This window comes from Dermacentor variabilis, chromosome 7, assembly GCF_050947875.1.
Source record: "Dermacentor variabilis isolate Ectoservices chromosome 7, ASM5094787v1, whole genome shotgun sequence".
Lineage (NCBI taxonomy): Eukaryota > Metazoa > Arthropoda > Arachnida > Ixodida > Ixodidae > Dermacentor > Dermacentor variabilis.
This window is the reverse complement of record NC_134574.1, coordinates 102,014,696-102,031,121: the sequence shown is the minus strand read 5'-3', so window position 1 is coordinate 102,031,121 and position 16,426 is coordinate 102,014,696. Positions and strand designations below refer to the sequence as shown.

The following is a 16,426-nucleotide window of genomic DNA, read 5'->3' as shown; positions in this document are numbered from 1 at the left end:
AGGTGAAATGACTGCTTCACCACTGCACGTGGCGAACGCGGCAGACGTCTGAAAGAGCTAGCGTGCTTTAATCATATCGTGAGAAGCCGGCAAACAAGGACACCAGGGACAACATAGGGGAAGTTACTTGTACTTACTGACTCAAAGAAATGATAAATTAATGGCAGTGAAAGTGGATGAAAAAAACAACTTGCCGCAGGTGGGGAGCGATCCCACGTCGTCGCATTACGCGTGCGATGCTCTGGCAGGCGAGGTGTTCGCGTGCGATCGGGGCCTAATCTGAGCATCGGGCGGCTGTGCTCGTATACAGGTTCGACTCTAACCATCCATCACAGTTTTTTTTTTTTTTAAGCATTGTTGAAGAGGTCCAGAACGAGAAGAGACAGGAATCTATACCTATCGCAATGTGTCTGGAATCGGGGCAAAGAATGCTTGGCATTGAAATGCAGGGACTTTCACCTCGGGGGGGGGGGGGGGGGGGCATGAGAATTTCCGTATAGTACAGCGTGCTACCTCGCTCAGAGAGCCGTACTTTTCTGGCTAACGCACGAATTTCGCTCGGGCGTGACACATGCGCGTCCAGCCGGTATTGTACGACTTGCTGATGCTGCATTTGTGTTTTCTCTTCTTATTAAATATGAATACGCTTCACTGCAGCATTAATTTATATATTAGTTATATATATTTATTAGACGCCGCCCATTTCAGGTTTAGTGTTGAACGCGTACTCGTGTGTGCTAACTGGGCCCACAAGAACTGCCTCGTCAAACTTTATTCTGACAACTGATGACCGAATGTGCACGCACGTTAGCGAGCGAACGGAGCACTTGCTTGTTCCTAATGCACCACTTGTGCTTCTGTAAAAGCATAATTTGCACAGTAATGGCATAAAATTACAGACATCATATTATATAAATGGTCGAAACAGCCTGTTCATTGTTTGAAAATTATTTGGAAAGTATTGGACATTACATTCGCTTCGGTTACACCTCTGGCACTTCATTCAATTCCTATTTTATTCGGTCTGAAAAATTAGTGTTTGCATACCCCTGCTGAACGGTGCACTTTTCTATAGCACGATCGTACTCATGAATCACACTAATTTCCATTTGGCGCTTGCGTGGAATTTTCGATAATAACCGCAGCCTCTTTTCGAGCAGCAGTTCACAGCCCCTTTCCACTCTCCGCGTGGGCTTTTGTATATTCGAGTAACCGTGCAGGGTATCGAATGTCGCGTGTCGGCATTTGCGAACTTAGAGTGGCTGGGAAAAAAAATACAGTTACTTTGGTGAATGTTAGCGTCACTAGAAAAATAAGCTTGCTTTTCTAGTGGCTTTAGCGAATGTTGGTGTGGAGCGATCCCTTTTTGTGACGCCACATCCTCTGTGCCCCTCTTGGCTTTTTGACAAGAGGATATGTATACATACCGGTGGTGCTACATTCGACTTCTTGAGCCGTGTTGATAACGCCAAGCGGCGACGATCTGAACACGGCGACGGTAATCCTTCCGCACCGCGCGGCAGGTTTTGCGAAGTGACCGTTCGCAGTGGCGACAAGCGTCGGTAATTGCGTAAGCGCCGCCAACGGGTGATACCGCGTCAGTGGCACGCCGTCGCAGTTTTTTTTTGCAAGTAACAAACTGGACGCTAATGCATCTCACCATGTGAGAACTAAACTGAATCGGTGTTGCAGGGTGTAATAACCGGAAAAACGCAACAAACGGGAACGTATTAACGAGGGCCTATTGTATTTTATGTATGCGAGTTATCACCGAGTGCTCTGTTAACTCCCGTTAGGGTTAAAGAAGCGTTTGGGTTAGGGTTAAAGAAGCGAATCTACCTGCCACGGCAGGCCAACGGCTAGGGCGTTGCGCTGACGAGCTCGAGGTCGTGGCTTCGATCCTAGCTGCATTCTGATGGGGGTGGAATGAAAACACGCTCGTGTATACCGGGCATTGGACGCACATTGTAGAACCCCAGGAGGTGAAAATTTATCGGGAGCCCCTCACTACGTCATGCCTCATAATTAGATCGTGGTTTTAGCAAGTGAAACCCCACAACTTAGTTTTAATGAAGCAAATATATTTCGCTCTAGTGCCCCCTCTCCCATCCGCTTCCCCAGTCATATACCTATATTATTCTTTATTAGTCTGGGGCAACACAACGCAAGCTTACGTTCACTATTCAGAAGTACATGTTGCTGGACTAGGCGGTTCATATCGCTGAGTAGACCATAAATATTGTCACTATGGCACAACCAAGGAATTAAGGGCAGAAGGGAACAAGCGGAGTGCTCCCTTTGTTCCCTTCCGTCCTTCCTTGTTTGTGTCATAGCGATCATATTTATGGTCTACTCAGCAATAAGTTCACTAGGTTTCCCGCTAAATGTCATCCAAGCACCATTCAAGTTAATCCAACTGTCAGTAATTTTAATTGAAGCGCTAAGCAATGTATTCCGAAAACCACTGTATTTAATCCAAACGCCAGATAATTTAATCCAAGCATACAGAGTCCTTCAAGAACATTCGAATTTCACGGCAACCGAAAAATTTTCTAAAATATTGGGGGTTGATATTTTTATTCAAAATGAAAGGGCGCGGTGGCGGAGCGATAACGTTCCTCCCACGTGACTGACGACAACCTTTAAACGCTTTTCTTCGTTGTGTTTTGAAAACGACTCGGAAGACAAATTCTCGCAGGCAAATCCAAGGAAATGTCAGCATTGGATCGTTAAGAGAGTTGTCGCAGGTACTGTCGTCGCAGGTACAACTAGAACACCAAAGGGTAACTCAATGATAATCACTAGGTGGTTGTAGGCATTGGTAACTAGTGAATACGAATCACTTTTTCTGCTGCCGCTATCGGTGTAGGCTGAAATCGAATGCGTCGTCATCGACACCTTTCAAATGCTCATGAAATTAGCTGCATGATACGCCTTACTGACAGGATCAAGTCACTAGTGAAAACAAATTACTTATTTTACTCAATTCTGTGTTCTCGCTGTTTTCAACACCGTAACGACCTGGATATGAAACGAAATGTCATAAATTAAGTGATTCAACTGTGCCTATTAGGAACTGGTGTGCTTAAATCATAATTATGAATAACTAGTTTTCTCTGAGGGTGGCAGCTTTCACTCGCGGATTTCGTTAATAGGTATCAATCAAATTACCATCACAAAATGAGCATTTTTTGGGATCATTACCAAATGATAACGCCGAGTCATTGTATTGATCACTAGTGATGCACTCGGTTCTGTTCTCTCATACTTTCGTGCAGCGTATATCATCATAGATGTCAAATGAAAAGTTATTTAAACGACGATTCAATTGTGTTGTCTTCGACCATGCTTGCGGCGATCACCGGGAAACGATCATTTCGCGCACGTGATCACAATAACTGCTCCTTTTCAGCGCTTTTTCTCCGGTGAAAATAACAAACAAACAAAACACCATGCTGTAAACGTGAGCGGTTCACGCCTCATGGCATCATAAGTCCGTAACGCAAACTATAACCACAGTAGCTGCTATGCTCACAGACCACATTTTTTTCCCGGAGTTTTCGCTTGAGTGGCTTGTGAGCTTAAGTTTACGCATCGCGAGTCTCATCTGTAGTATCATGCCAAGCGTTCGGCCAGGCTGACACGCCCAGCACTCGTTAAAGGATGTCACTCTAGCTCTTTCTCTCGACGACGCTAATTCATAACAAAAAAAAATCAGGTCATCGGGAATGATGATGATTATGATGAGGATGAAACAAACTTTATTAAAAAAAATTGTCTCCGACAAATCGATGGGGACAAGTTGCTGGCTCTCCGCTATCAAGAGCCCCGATGCCGGGGCGCTGCTGTGGGCTGTCCAGAGGGCCCACGATGCGGCAACGTGGGAGCGGCCTGCAGCCACGGAGCAAGAAACATTAGAGGAAACTCCGGTGTTTGCGGCGACCAGAAAAGGTCACAAGCCCGCGGAGCCGTTATCGTGCCGGCGGCGCCTGGCGGCCTGGAAAGAAATTACCGCCGTTGAGAGCGCGCCGGTTCCCGGGCGCTGGCGCTGCATTTTTTTTTTTCGCCGCGGCTTCTACGACGCGCCGCATGGCGCCGCCACTGTATACGGCCCCGTCGGCGCATACAACAATTGTGACTTTACCTGGTCGCCCGCGCTCGCTCGCGCTGACGGGAATTTCACCTTCCGTGCCCGCAGCGCGCTGAGTCGCGTACCTCAGGACTTTCATTAAAGTTTTGCATCCATCCATTCATCCATCCAACCCACGGTGTGAAGGAAGGTCGACAGCGAAGCTGCAAACGACGCCTAGGACGGTTACCCATTTCGACGTAAAATTATTCACGTGGCGACATTAGCATGCACTTTACCTAATAATAAACCAACGACGCTTCAGTGCCCTGTGCGCCTCGTGCACTACAAAGAGTGGACCAGAGACCTGAGAAACGCACTTAACCACACGTTCGCCGCGCCTCGTATGCACTCTGCTGTTCAGAATCCCTTGCTATCGACTTTTTCCGCGGCCATCCCCTGGGCGCTGCCATGTTTGCTCACGTGGTGACACGCCCATTGCGTGCCTCAACTGCCTCCGTTGCCTCCGCGTTTACAATGGGTGTATATGATGCCTGTGCGACTTACCAAACCCCTGTTTCGGTAGATAGATCGTAGACGGTGACTGGGTGGATGAGACGAAGCTTTAGCCATAGCTTCAGAGAACATGCGAAAGCGCTTTCGGAGCTGATTAACCTATAGTCCAAAGGGCGCAAACAGCGTATATGGTACTTGTTCTAAAAGCGGGGCTAAATACGCATTCCAAGCTATCCAAACTTTGCGCTCATGAATTGAATCAAGGTTAGTGTGGTTTGCTCTTCGTAGCTTATTTGGCAAATATTTTGAAGCAGCGGCTTGTCACGTTTCTGACTCAGTAAAGTTCCTCGGTGCGGTCAATATCTGATTACATTCTGCCTAATCGCTCGCGGGTATGCTCAGTTCCGATAGGTTAGTTCTCACTGCGCACAAGGCTTGAAACGTAGCTAGTTTGCACATTTTAATATCTTGTATCAAAGATGTATTATCGCTAGTAACTCACTCTTGTGGACCGTCATGAAATATTCAGCTTCGACCATACGTGCGCTATCCGTGTATTCCGTGATTTATTGTGCGTATGTAGTGCGCATATATTCAAGTGTGCTGCCATTCACTTATTCTTGACGCGCTGGCGATATAGTGGGCGTAAGTTTCCGTGCCAGTCGGCGTATAGACTTGTATAGATACTGTGCGCGAAACATGCTATGACAGGAAGAGGCGCTACTCGCTTTGTCATTGTTTAAAGAACGGCACTCACTCTTGCCTACGTTCCGGGGCTGAAGCACTTCTTTTTTTGAAGGTTAGTGACACAACGCTGGCGGATGAGGAAATTTCTGTACCCTCGAGGAAAGCAGTACATCTCAAAGTGCCGGTAATATGTACGGACAGTTGTAGCAGGCGTCCGCAAACTTGACCACACAGATTCATTCTATTCCTTAATATGCCATTCACTGTTTTTGCAGCCAACTACTGCACACGTCTTCAATCCACACGATTCAATCCAGGATGACTGGAGCAGAGTGCGTTAGCGAAAACCCAGTTGTATTTCCGACAGCCGCTCGCGCAGAAGCAAGGTAGAAGCGGTAATGGTTTCGTATTCGTGCGCTGTCCCTGAGGCGACGTGCGGCGCGCCGCCGAAAGCGCCATCTCGTTTCTCTAGAACAAACTGTTCCCCGAAAACGGTCAATACGTGGCCTCCCCATAGCACTGTCACAACACAAATCAGTTGCTACTAGGCGGGTTCTTCTTTACATCGCTCCTTTTACATCACTCACGTCACTCCTTGCTTCGTATGCTAGAGTTACCATTTCCCGGCAACTGAAGCTTATGCAACCGTAATCATTACCGGGAAATGCTTGCGGCGAACTCTCTGCGCGAAGGCGAGCTCTCTGGTTCTTTTTTTCTTCCCCCCCCCGCCCCCACGGCCGCTACCGCGGATCGTACGGATGCGCGGATGCGAGCACCATCTGGTGTTGCCGCAAGGAACCCAGCGGCGCGCTCCTCCCAGTGTGATTGGTTTCGTTTTTGTCCACGGACACGACAAATGCAACGGGGGTAGTGAGGTGGGGGGTGGGGGTGCGTAGCGGTATACAGCTTCGTTGCAAACGATAGAGCCGGCGATCTTGTCTGCGTAAACCTCGGGCGGGTGGCTTCCTTAGTCCGGGATGTCTTCGGGTAAAGGCAGAAATTTGTATTCCGAGAGAATATAGGAGGTGCGGATACTCGAATGAATTTTCTTTTCTCCCAAGCGCAAAAACGGTGCGCGGCAAGGCGCATCGTCCTTCCTTGCCGCAGCTCGCGGAGAGGAAGAGAAAGGCGACGAGTCACCCAGCGCGAGTCCCGTGCCGGAGATCCGCACCCGCTCCCGTGCCCGACAGCCGCGCGGTCTCGCCAGCCAGCCCCGCACCCTCGAACCTGCCGAGCTCCTCCTGACCGGCCGCAACCATGGGAGACGGTGAGCCGGCCTTCCTTACCTTCTCGTTGCCTGCGTCTCCGCGCGTCGCGGACGCCGAGCGGCGGCGGGGACGCAGAAGTCCGGGGCTCGGACGGCGCGTCGGGCCCGTAGCTCTTCTGCCCGTAGGCGGAAAAGCGGCAGGCCTCGCGGCGCCCGGTGATGCTGCGTTCGCCGCCAGTGCGCGGTGCAATGCGGGGCAGTCAGCCCCGCATTGCATACATACAGCGGTGGCCTGACAGACGAAAACGGCCGTTTAGCCGAGTGTTGCAATAGGTTGAATTTTTTTTTTGTTCGTGGCATCTTCTGGCATCGCGCGCTTGGCTTCATCGGCCATCGGGTAGAATGCGCGCGTTTTCGTTAAATCGCCGATGCTAAGTGCGATATTGTAAATTTCGGTTTGGAAAGCATGTCAGTCTTATGTTCTCTGACGCAGACGCATTGCCTATTGCCTCAATGGCGGCCGCGCCGGTATAACGCTAAGCACTGTTGCTCTTCGTTAGCCCTTCTTTCACAGGAAACGCTCCTCAGGACGCTGAACGCCTATGGATGTCGTGTTGCCGCGGAGGAAATTGGGCGTTTAACGAAGCATTTGCAGTGCACGCGACAGACGTCATCGTAACCTAAAACGGTCACTATTTTTAGACAACTCGCATGTACTTCGGATTTGGCAGATTAGGAATTCTGAGGCTTGGGCCTCGGGCCCCTACTGTGACCATGTGAACACCACGACCGCGAGCAGTGGGCCACTAAAGTCGCCACTACAACGCCAACCACGTTGGTCAACCACTAAAGCTATAGGCACAAGTGCCGGTGGCTCCTAAATACCGCGATGGGCAATGTCAAATTCCGCCATATGAATGCGCCATCACTTCGGCACTGACCTATAGCTCACGAGGCTTCCACCTTCTCCGATTAGTTAAAAAAAGGCGAATATGGCGTAATATTTTACGATGTGGTTAAACTGGCAGTGTCAGGAATATACTGCGCCGGCTGATCCCGTAGCCATTTTTAGGACCATCAGGTTCTCGGACCCCAATTATCTGTCCTGACACTGCGTAGTTCGTATGCTCCCTCGGTTACACGACGCGTAAAACGGCGCAGAATAATGCTTGTGCCTGCCTCGCAAACACGAGTCTGTTACTAATACCGGCCGTGACTTTAAAACGTCAGCACCAGGAATCCGCAGGGCCTTGTTAGCATGCCCTTCACAGTTTTACGGAGACGATGTCTGGTCCCGACCGCTTGCCGGCGCCCTGCAATGTGTTGTGCTCGTCCTATATTGAGTCTACATTGGCTATACATTTTGCACCCGCCGTGGTTGCTCAGTGGCTATGGTGTTGGGCTGCTGAGCACGAGGTCGCGGGATCGAATCCCGGCCACGGCGGCCGCATTTCGATGGGGGCGAAATGCGAAAACACCCGTGTGCTTAGATTTAGGTGCACGTTAAAGAACCCCAGGTGGTCAAAATTTTCGGAGTCCTTCACTACGGCGTGCCTCATAATCAGAAAGTGGTTTTGGCACGTAAAACCCCAAATATTATTATTACTATACATTTTGCGCGCAGCGACACATTTACGCGTAGTGTCCATACAGCCTCGTTGCACTACGAGCACAATGGCGCTTCAAGGCCGCCCCCCTGGGTCATTCATTGACGTCACACGAGAGCCAATACTGGCTTGCGTAGTGCCGCGTTTAGTTTTGGTTTCGGCAGTCCAGCTTCGCTGGCGCGTAGCTTTCAAATTAAGTGACAGGGTAGGGAAAAAGAATAGAAAAAGCTTGCAGCGTCAGAGGAGGTCGGCAAGCCAACCTCCTCTGACGCTGCACCTCGTTTCACTAGGAGCTAGCTAACCTTCGCGTTGACTCTAGAGGTCCTATATATAGTGTCAGGACCTTTCGATGCATTGTTTGGTTAGTGGTAATCTTGGTGACGCTCTCCTCGCAATGTGTTCTCGCTACCGGTTCTCCGCTCTACTATCCCCATATACGGACTCCCTCCGTGGCGAGTGCCTGTCTCTCACGAGCCTTGCTTCGTATTCTTTATTGACTAGGCTTTACAATTGCCACGTGACTCTCCCTCCTAGTTACATTCCTTCCTCCACGGCTTAAGTCATCGCCCTGGAGGCCACGAACGTGGGCATGCTGGGATGGATACGCCTCCAGCTGCCGGGTTAGGTTGCTGCAGTCGTAGCGCTACCGTGCTGTCGCCTCTCGTAATGCAATCTATAAAAAAAAATTGCATGAAAGTTCGCTCTGAATCACTGAAGCAGATGTCCTGCTTGCAGCGAACAGAGACTGCGGCGATTTACCCTGCGCCTATTGTTTGGGCCTACGGCTTCTACCAATCGCTGCAGCCCGTATATACTGTACCGCAGACCGCGTTACCAGGCCCCTTGAAACTGATTCACGCCATTCACGCGCATAGGGACAATACGCGGTGTCGGCGCTCTCGCGTTGGCCAACCTCTGTAGCATCCGCTGCACTGGCGTATTCGTAAACAGGACCACTATTCACGAAAAAGTTATTACGCTTAAGCTGTTCGTAAGAACAGATTTGAGCCAGTTGCGATGGCGAACATAATAGGAGCCAATGCGGTTGGTCAATAGCAAACAGCACTTACGAAAGAAAAGCTTTCTGAATTTGTCCCCGCTTATTCTGTGCGTAAGGTTGCGCGAACTTTTGGCGAAAGTTCTGAAATTTTTTTTCTTTGATAACAACTCGTAGTGACCGGCCTAAGTCTTTGCTTATTACATTGTGAAGATTGGCCGACGCCTACTCCTAAGAGCCGTTCCGGACCTTAGGGCCAGGTTGCCAACCCAACAACTGCAACGTATAGCAGTTTTCCGCCCATATTGACACACAAAAGAGAAAAGAAATACTTCTTGCCTTATAACTGGTCGCAAGATCTGGAACGTGTTCTTTAATGTCCGCCTCATGGACAATCCGTTTCGGCCTCCACTGATTTGCTGGAGCTGTGCGGTTGAGGAGGGCACCACAAGTGCACCAGCCTTTCTCTTTCTCGCTCGTGCAGCTCCAGCCAATCAACGGCGACGAAATGGACAGTCGGACAGCACTCTTGCAGAATAACCCCCACCCCACCCTCTGGTGTCAGCCAATCACGACGTTCGACATATTAGCGATAGGCTGCCGGCCAACGGCAAACCTCACTTACGAACGAAAAATTGTGCTCTTCGTATGTGCTGTCTGCGATTGTTCATGGTTGAGGCGGGCAGTTTCGCTATCACGGCCGTTGCTACGATGAGTGACGTGAGCCGAAACGCACGCCTGAATAAAGAACCAGTTCTTTGCGCACTCTCGCCTGAACGTACTGCTAGCTTGATGTTTCTTTGACGGTCATTGAATAGACATAAGGGGCGCTATAACGTAAAACTATTCCAAACTTTTCTATTCGAATTCTGTAATCAGCCCTCCGCGATTGGCCAAAAACTTTTTTGGACCAGCCCCACTTCACCTGTCCGTCACGCGACGTCACGAAAACCGCGATAGCTCCCCATCTGATATGACGTGTACACACTGATTATGCAGGATTTGACCGAAAAAAGAAAAAGTTATTTCTGATTCGACGCCTTTTCGCCATTAGCCCCCGCCTATTGGTCAAAAGTTTTCGGGCTGCACCCACTTCACCTGCCTGTCACGCGACATCACAAAACCGTAAAAGCTCACCGCGTCAAAGTGACGCGTACATACACATTAAAGATGCATGAATATGCCGAACAAAACTGAATTTTCTTTTGAATAGCCGCAGGCTGCCCCGTTCTGAAAGGAATATAAGATGGCTGCCGCCGATCGCTCGGGCGCTGGCTACTCGCGCCTGCCGGAGAGCATGGATCTATTTGCGTATAATAAAACTTCTTGCGTGGCCGTGTAATGTTTTCGAGCACTTTCGGCACGTTTACGACCTCGTTCTGCCAACTCTTCTTTGCTGAGGATCCGTTTTAGCGCCATTCTTAAGCTTCCGTTGCATGCCGCCGCGATTTTCAACCAGCCACCGGAAGCTAAGTAAGGGAAAGCGGATCAGTCGCAGACGCCGGCACCACCTTCTTCATCCGGTTATCGACTTTTCAGTGCAGTGGCTCGGCCCTATTGAATCCCTCTCCACTTGAGCGTGCTCCTCTCCTCTCTTCAGCTGATTAGATAAGACAAGCCGCTCAGTATAGGCAATGTTATTCGTTCTTCAAGCAAACAAAAGTGATATCCTATGAACGGGGAGAGCGTTTGATCGGTCTGTTCAGACAACCCTGAGGGTGACCGCCCGAAGCTTGCGTCGGCGGTTACGCAAATTGGACGTCAGGAGATCGGAATAAAAGCATATTGGAATAGTTTGGCGTTATAGGACCCAAGGACTCGCAACCGAATCGCTGGCGCCTTCTAGTGATGCATACTGTGCCTCGCGTTTCGTCGAAGTGCGAAGATAAATCTAAAATCGAAATGATCAGTAGATAAAAAAAAAAGGTTTTTTCTTTCTGCGACGCGGCGGGCGTACGGAGGTTCACGATAATCGCTCACTAACAGCAATTCACTAATGATCCTTTAGATGGAATTACGTTGCGAAAAACGCTAGAAATAGAAATGCAGATCCTTTTAACCGAGCAGTTCGCCCTAGAGAATCGAGATGGCGCTTCCGGCGGCGCAGGTTGCCTCTGCGAAAGCGCACGACTACGAAACAATTACCCCTTCCGCCCTGGTATACTGTGCGATCAGCTGTCTGGAATGCAACTGGGTGTTCGCTAACGCACTGTGCTCCATTCATGCTGCAGACTGTGGAGTGGTAGAGGGAAGACGTACGTGGGCAGCGGTTGGCACGCAAAAATATGGCGACTGGAGTGATGAATCTGTGTGACCAAATCGACAGACTGCCTGCCAAACAAGGGCTGTCTGCGTTGCCGGCTCTTGGTAATACACGGCTTCCCTCGGGGATAAAAAAGCTTACTCGTCCGCCAGCGTTGTATCGCTAACCTCCAAAGAAAGTACTTCAGCATCGCAACGTCAGCGAAAGGGCGTATACCTGCTCGCTACACAGGGACAAAGGAAGTAGTGGAGCCGCTTCTAGCTTACATAGTAATTAGAGGCGGCAAACGTGGCTGTTTATATCGACCGAGATTTTAGTTTTTTTTAGCAGAAGAACGCGTTAATGAAGTTGGTGTCGAAATATACTTTGGTGTCGAAATAAAGATAATTAAGTTTCTCGCGCATTATCTAAACATATCCACCCCAACTCGCACGCAAACTTACGTCCACGCTTTCGCCAACGCATGAAGAATAAATGAAAGGGCTCACCTTTGAATGAATGCGCCCAAGCATGAGTTAAACGGCGACAACAGGTTTTCCTGCTCACTTTAATTCAAGCACCCGCTGAATAATAACTCAAGCGCCAGATTATTTAACCCAAGCGCCAAAAACTTAGTCCTAGCGCCAGCAGGTTTAATCCAAGTGCTATATAGTCAATTTAATCCGTGGGAAAAAAACGGCAGGATCGCGAGTCAAAATGGTTGAAATGCCGGAATAGTTGCTGGAAGACGACAACATTAATTCTTGTGGTCGTTGCTAACGATTTATGAAGTGAATGACGGGCATTTTGCATGGAGATGAATGTCATATAATGACTGAAGTTGACGTAACCGGGCCACATGTTACACTCCTGTAACACCGACTGTTGCGTACGTGAAAATATAAGCGTCCCGCGCATGCGGCGCGCGTTTCATGTGGAACTCTCACGTTATGTAGAGTGCACCAAGCTTCAGCGTGCGTAGAACTGTCTAATGCGACGCTTTGTGACGGTCGACGCGCTGATTGACACGTTCCTTCTCTCTCGACAGCTTCGACCGCGGACCCGTCAACTGCCGGAGGCTCGGAACAGTCTATGGTGTAAGTACACTTTCCTTTCGTATTGCGGTCTGCCTGTCAGACAGAAGGCGACCAGGTGGCCCGATTGAGCGTGGTGGTTAATAGCATGCAGTAAAATGCCACTGGAGAGGTGTGCGGGGCTAAAGGCCTGCTGCAGAAGACTGGAGTGGCAGTATAAGAATAAAAGGAAAACGTCTGAGGTATAGTTTGAGGGGGGGATTTGCCATAGAATTGCGTATACGTACCACAGAGGGTAGATGGGGCAGTTCTGTCCGCTATCGCAGCATTTGTGTGCGCGTGTGTGTGTACGTGTGTACTCATCCTTGCGACGTGTGATGTTGTTAGGATCGTCACGTTGCAAAGCGTGTGACGCGAAGAAATGGAGGAAACGGTGCATGATTAGCAAACACACGACAATTATATTAGACGGCACATAATCACGAAGAATACCTTCAACTAGAACCACGCATGTCAGGCTGTTCGTAAGCAAGACAAATATAGTCTCACGAGGTTGCGGTTGAAGGCCGGAGTGTGGTGAGACGTTGAGTCCTTGCGGTGGAGCACTCGCTGGTATGAGGAGGACCGGCGTGGTAGAGCAGACGCAGCAGCACGGGGCAGGAAAAGGTGGACGGCCCACAGCTCCGTAGACGAGAACAGGCCGCTCGGTCGCCCGGTCACCCGAACCTCGCGCGTAGACGCGGGTTCCAAGATGCCGGCAGGCCGACCTGAGGCCTCGTGCAAGGCAACGACCCGAGGCGCTCCTCGTCTCGACGACGGACGCTCGCTCTCCCGAACCTCGCGCGTAGATGCGGGTTCGAGGCTGCAGCAGGCCGTTCCGGGGTCTCGTGCCGTGCAACGACCCGAGGCGTTCCCTGTCCCGAAGACGGACGCTCGGTCAGGTGAACCTCACCGGTAGAGGTGGGTTCCGTAGGCCCGGTGGCCCTAGTCGCGCCGGCGTTCCAACGATCTCCGTTGCGCGAGACCCTTTTCACGCGCTCCACGAGCCTCCCTCGTCTTTCTTTTTCGCTTGTTGAGGACGGCCGCAATGTCGTCTGCTCTTGCGCTCGGTAGTTTGTGCGCACTTCTTCACACGACGGTTGTCAAGTACCAGTCCAAACCATGCACTGACTAGCGGATTATGGCTCGTAAATTCACATTGTGTTCGTCGCGTTACTAGCATGTTCGCGGAGTGGAGGCAGTACGAAGGAGTACAAATATATCTCCGACGCATGTCCTTTTCGTTTCCCTGGTAGCCTAACAAGGAAACACGGAAGTTTCAGCATAGCGGAGGCGTACTATAGCGTAGACACGTGATAGGAGCGCGTACTATGCGAAGCAGCAGCTGTGTCATTTTGCGGCGTGGTCAACTGAAAAGCTCCTGCCACACTGGAGGAAGAAAAATTCATCGGCGATTGCGATACTCCGTAATGCTAATTTTGAGCGCAGCTGTTTATGTGTTTCGAATTCGCGATACATTGTGGTAAAGAACGATTCTGAAACAGAGTCCTCTTGGCGGCGGCGCTGAGCCTCATCTCGGGCGGCAAGGCCGATCCACACGACGGACCAAGTCCGCGGGCCGCTCGGTCACGTGATGCGACGTCACTGCCCGGCGTGGTCCGGTCCGGCGCAGAGCACAGGGGGGGGGGGGGAGCAATTTGTGGCTCTACGCTTCAGCAGAAGATTGATGAATTACCATATCAGTCCGTCTTACGGTGAAAGCAACAAAAACAATCGTTGTAGCTGCCTATCACTCACGTGCAAGTATTTTCCGAGGTCACCTGAACAATACAAGCTTTTAACCTCACGTAACCAGAACATCTCGGGGCTGAAGAGAAAAAAAATCAATTAAATTGCGCCTAGAAGTACTTTTACACAAATTTAAAACATAAAAAAAATCTTTTTAACAGCATTTACTATCTGTGGGAAAAATTTACGGGGGGACTACAAGAAATTCTTGTTCGTGCTACCAGTGCAAAATTGGACGGGACAGAGAGAGGGCGCAGACGGCACAAACGCTGGACTGCTGCTGCTGAAATATGAAATTTACTAAACAAGAAGGCTACACAGATAACGAACCATAGAACGCAGCATTAATTACCACGTGCGCGTGCCAGTAATGCTCTGCCTGAGAACACCATTTCTGGTGCCAAAAGAAAAAAAAAATATCGTGTATCTTCGAGGATTCGTGGAACCTATGCGCGATAACGAATGTAAAAAAAAAAAAAATCTACCGACCAACTCAGCCCGCCTAACATCATTAAGTACACTTTGTTGTTAAAAAAAAAGAAAAGAAGGAAAAAAAGAAAGTGCTAAAGTAGGCGTCTAGCACAAAAGAATGTCTTCCTATTAGAGCATATAAAAGTTCTGGGGGTTTACTTGTCAAAACCGCAGTATGATCACGAGGCAGGCCGCGTCGCGTGAGAATCCTCAACACGCAGGCGTTCTTGCTTGTCCGCCCCATCGGAGTGTGGCCGCCCGCCGCGACCGCGATCGCAGCTGCGACGTCGAGCTCATCAAAGCGCAATCAGTTGCAATGTACAATAATTTACACCCTTAAAAGTGAAAAAGGGTGTAACTAAAACTGGAACCCTTATGGTGTGATTCATGTAACTGACACCCTAAGGGTGTGAGCTAGACGGATTTACACCCTCTTTCACTTCTAAGGGTGTAAATTATTGTACGGTGTACTGCCGTGGTTCACTTGCCCGTTTTTCGCACTGTACGGATTCTGAACGGGCAGTGTGATCCCTCCCCTACTGCATCTTTGCGAGAGCTCTAATATAGCATTGCAAAGTGTTCGGGCGTAAATTAGCACCTGAATGAATGCAGCCGCGAGAATTTGTCGGACTGCTGTTTTACTTCGCTGAAAACGCCACTGTTTCGCAAGTCATAGCTGGTGACACGCCGACGCGGTATTGTAGGATGACTACACATGACGTCAAAAGTGCCTCGTTTGGATTTAGTTGCTCATTCGTTTATGTCGTGGAATCGCGACAGCAGGCTAGAAGGTTAGTCAAGCGTTTAAGAAAACGAGATACCGCGTGACCTCATGTCCGCGCGACTTGGAGGGAGAGAGCCGCACCGCGGAGAACGGGGAATCCAATGTATTCGCGCCACACTATATATGTAACGCGCGCTGTGACGTCATTACGTCAGATGCAGAAAACTGCCGCGGTAGCCGAGAAAAGCTATTAGTTTTAAGAGAATTAACTATATGGCGATAGCCACCTGTGGTTAACCAGTTGAGATGCAAGGAAAAGGTGACTAAAAATAATTTTTCTTTATTTTTTTGTTGAGATCTGTTTTCGTTTTTATCGTAACAAGTTCATGTTTGCGGACTTGTTAAAAAAATGAGCCGCGGTTGAGGTGTAAAAAATGCATTTGCATTGCTATTTTCTCGTTCTCCTTTGACTGGTAAGCCGGAAGGCCTTAAATTGTGAGGAAGCTTTCAAAACAATTTGCGATAGATGAGTGTACCTGAAGATTCATGCACCTGGATGGTCAACCACTCGTGTTCACCCTAATCGGAAACTCCCTCTTTACAGAAGGTTTAGCAAACGGTTTGACAACGTCGATGCACGTTATCGCTGCAAACACAAGCTAATGTGAGTGCAGTTGGCACATTTCTTAGCGCAAAAGTCTAATGCCCTATCAGGTTACGCGCATAGTGACAATCATTAGTGAGCGTGAGGGCCGTGGTATAGAAGAAAGTAAATAGGAAAAACGCTGTCCTGTTGCTCTTGTTGCTGCTTCGTTCCTGGTATTCATCTTGGGTTAGTATATATCGCGTTACACTAATAACCAGCCAATCTAGCAAAGATTAATCGCGAGGTCATGAGTGGTATAGACGGAAGGCTTTATTTCATGAGCATTCCCCTTGCTGGTTGGTGCCATCTAAAGAGTTCTTCTAAAGCAAATAGCATTCTCCGGCTACCGTGGCAGTTTTCGGAATCTGAGCCAATGACGTCACCACGCGGAGGAAAAAAAAAAACGGGGATTACCCCAGGTCTGTCTACGCGTAGGTG

The 16,426-nt window shown here is 49.5% G+C and overlaps 1 protein-coding gene across 1 annotated transcript in view; it reads left to right on the top strand.

Moving 5' to 3' along the window:
• The first annotated feature begins 6,251 nt into the window (after positions 1 to 6,251).
• The window catches only part of LOC142588756 (uncharacterized), a 51,499-nt gene continuing 41,324 nt past the window's right edge, over positions 6,252 to 16,426 (top strand). The window contains exons 1-2 of the mRNA XM_075700575.1: positions 6,252 to 6,539; positions 12,374 to 12,422. Of these exons, the coding sequence (XP_075556690.1) occupies positions 6,530 to 6,539; positions 12,374 to 12,422 (59 nt within the window). The 5' untranslated portion in view covers positions 6,252 to 6,529. The remainder of the gene's footprint in view (positions 6,540 to 12,373; positions 12,423 to 16,426) is intronic.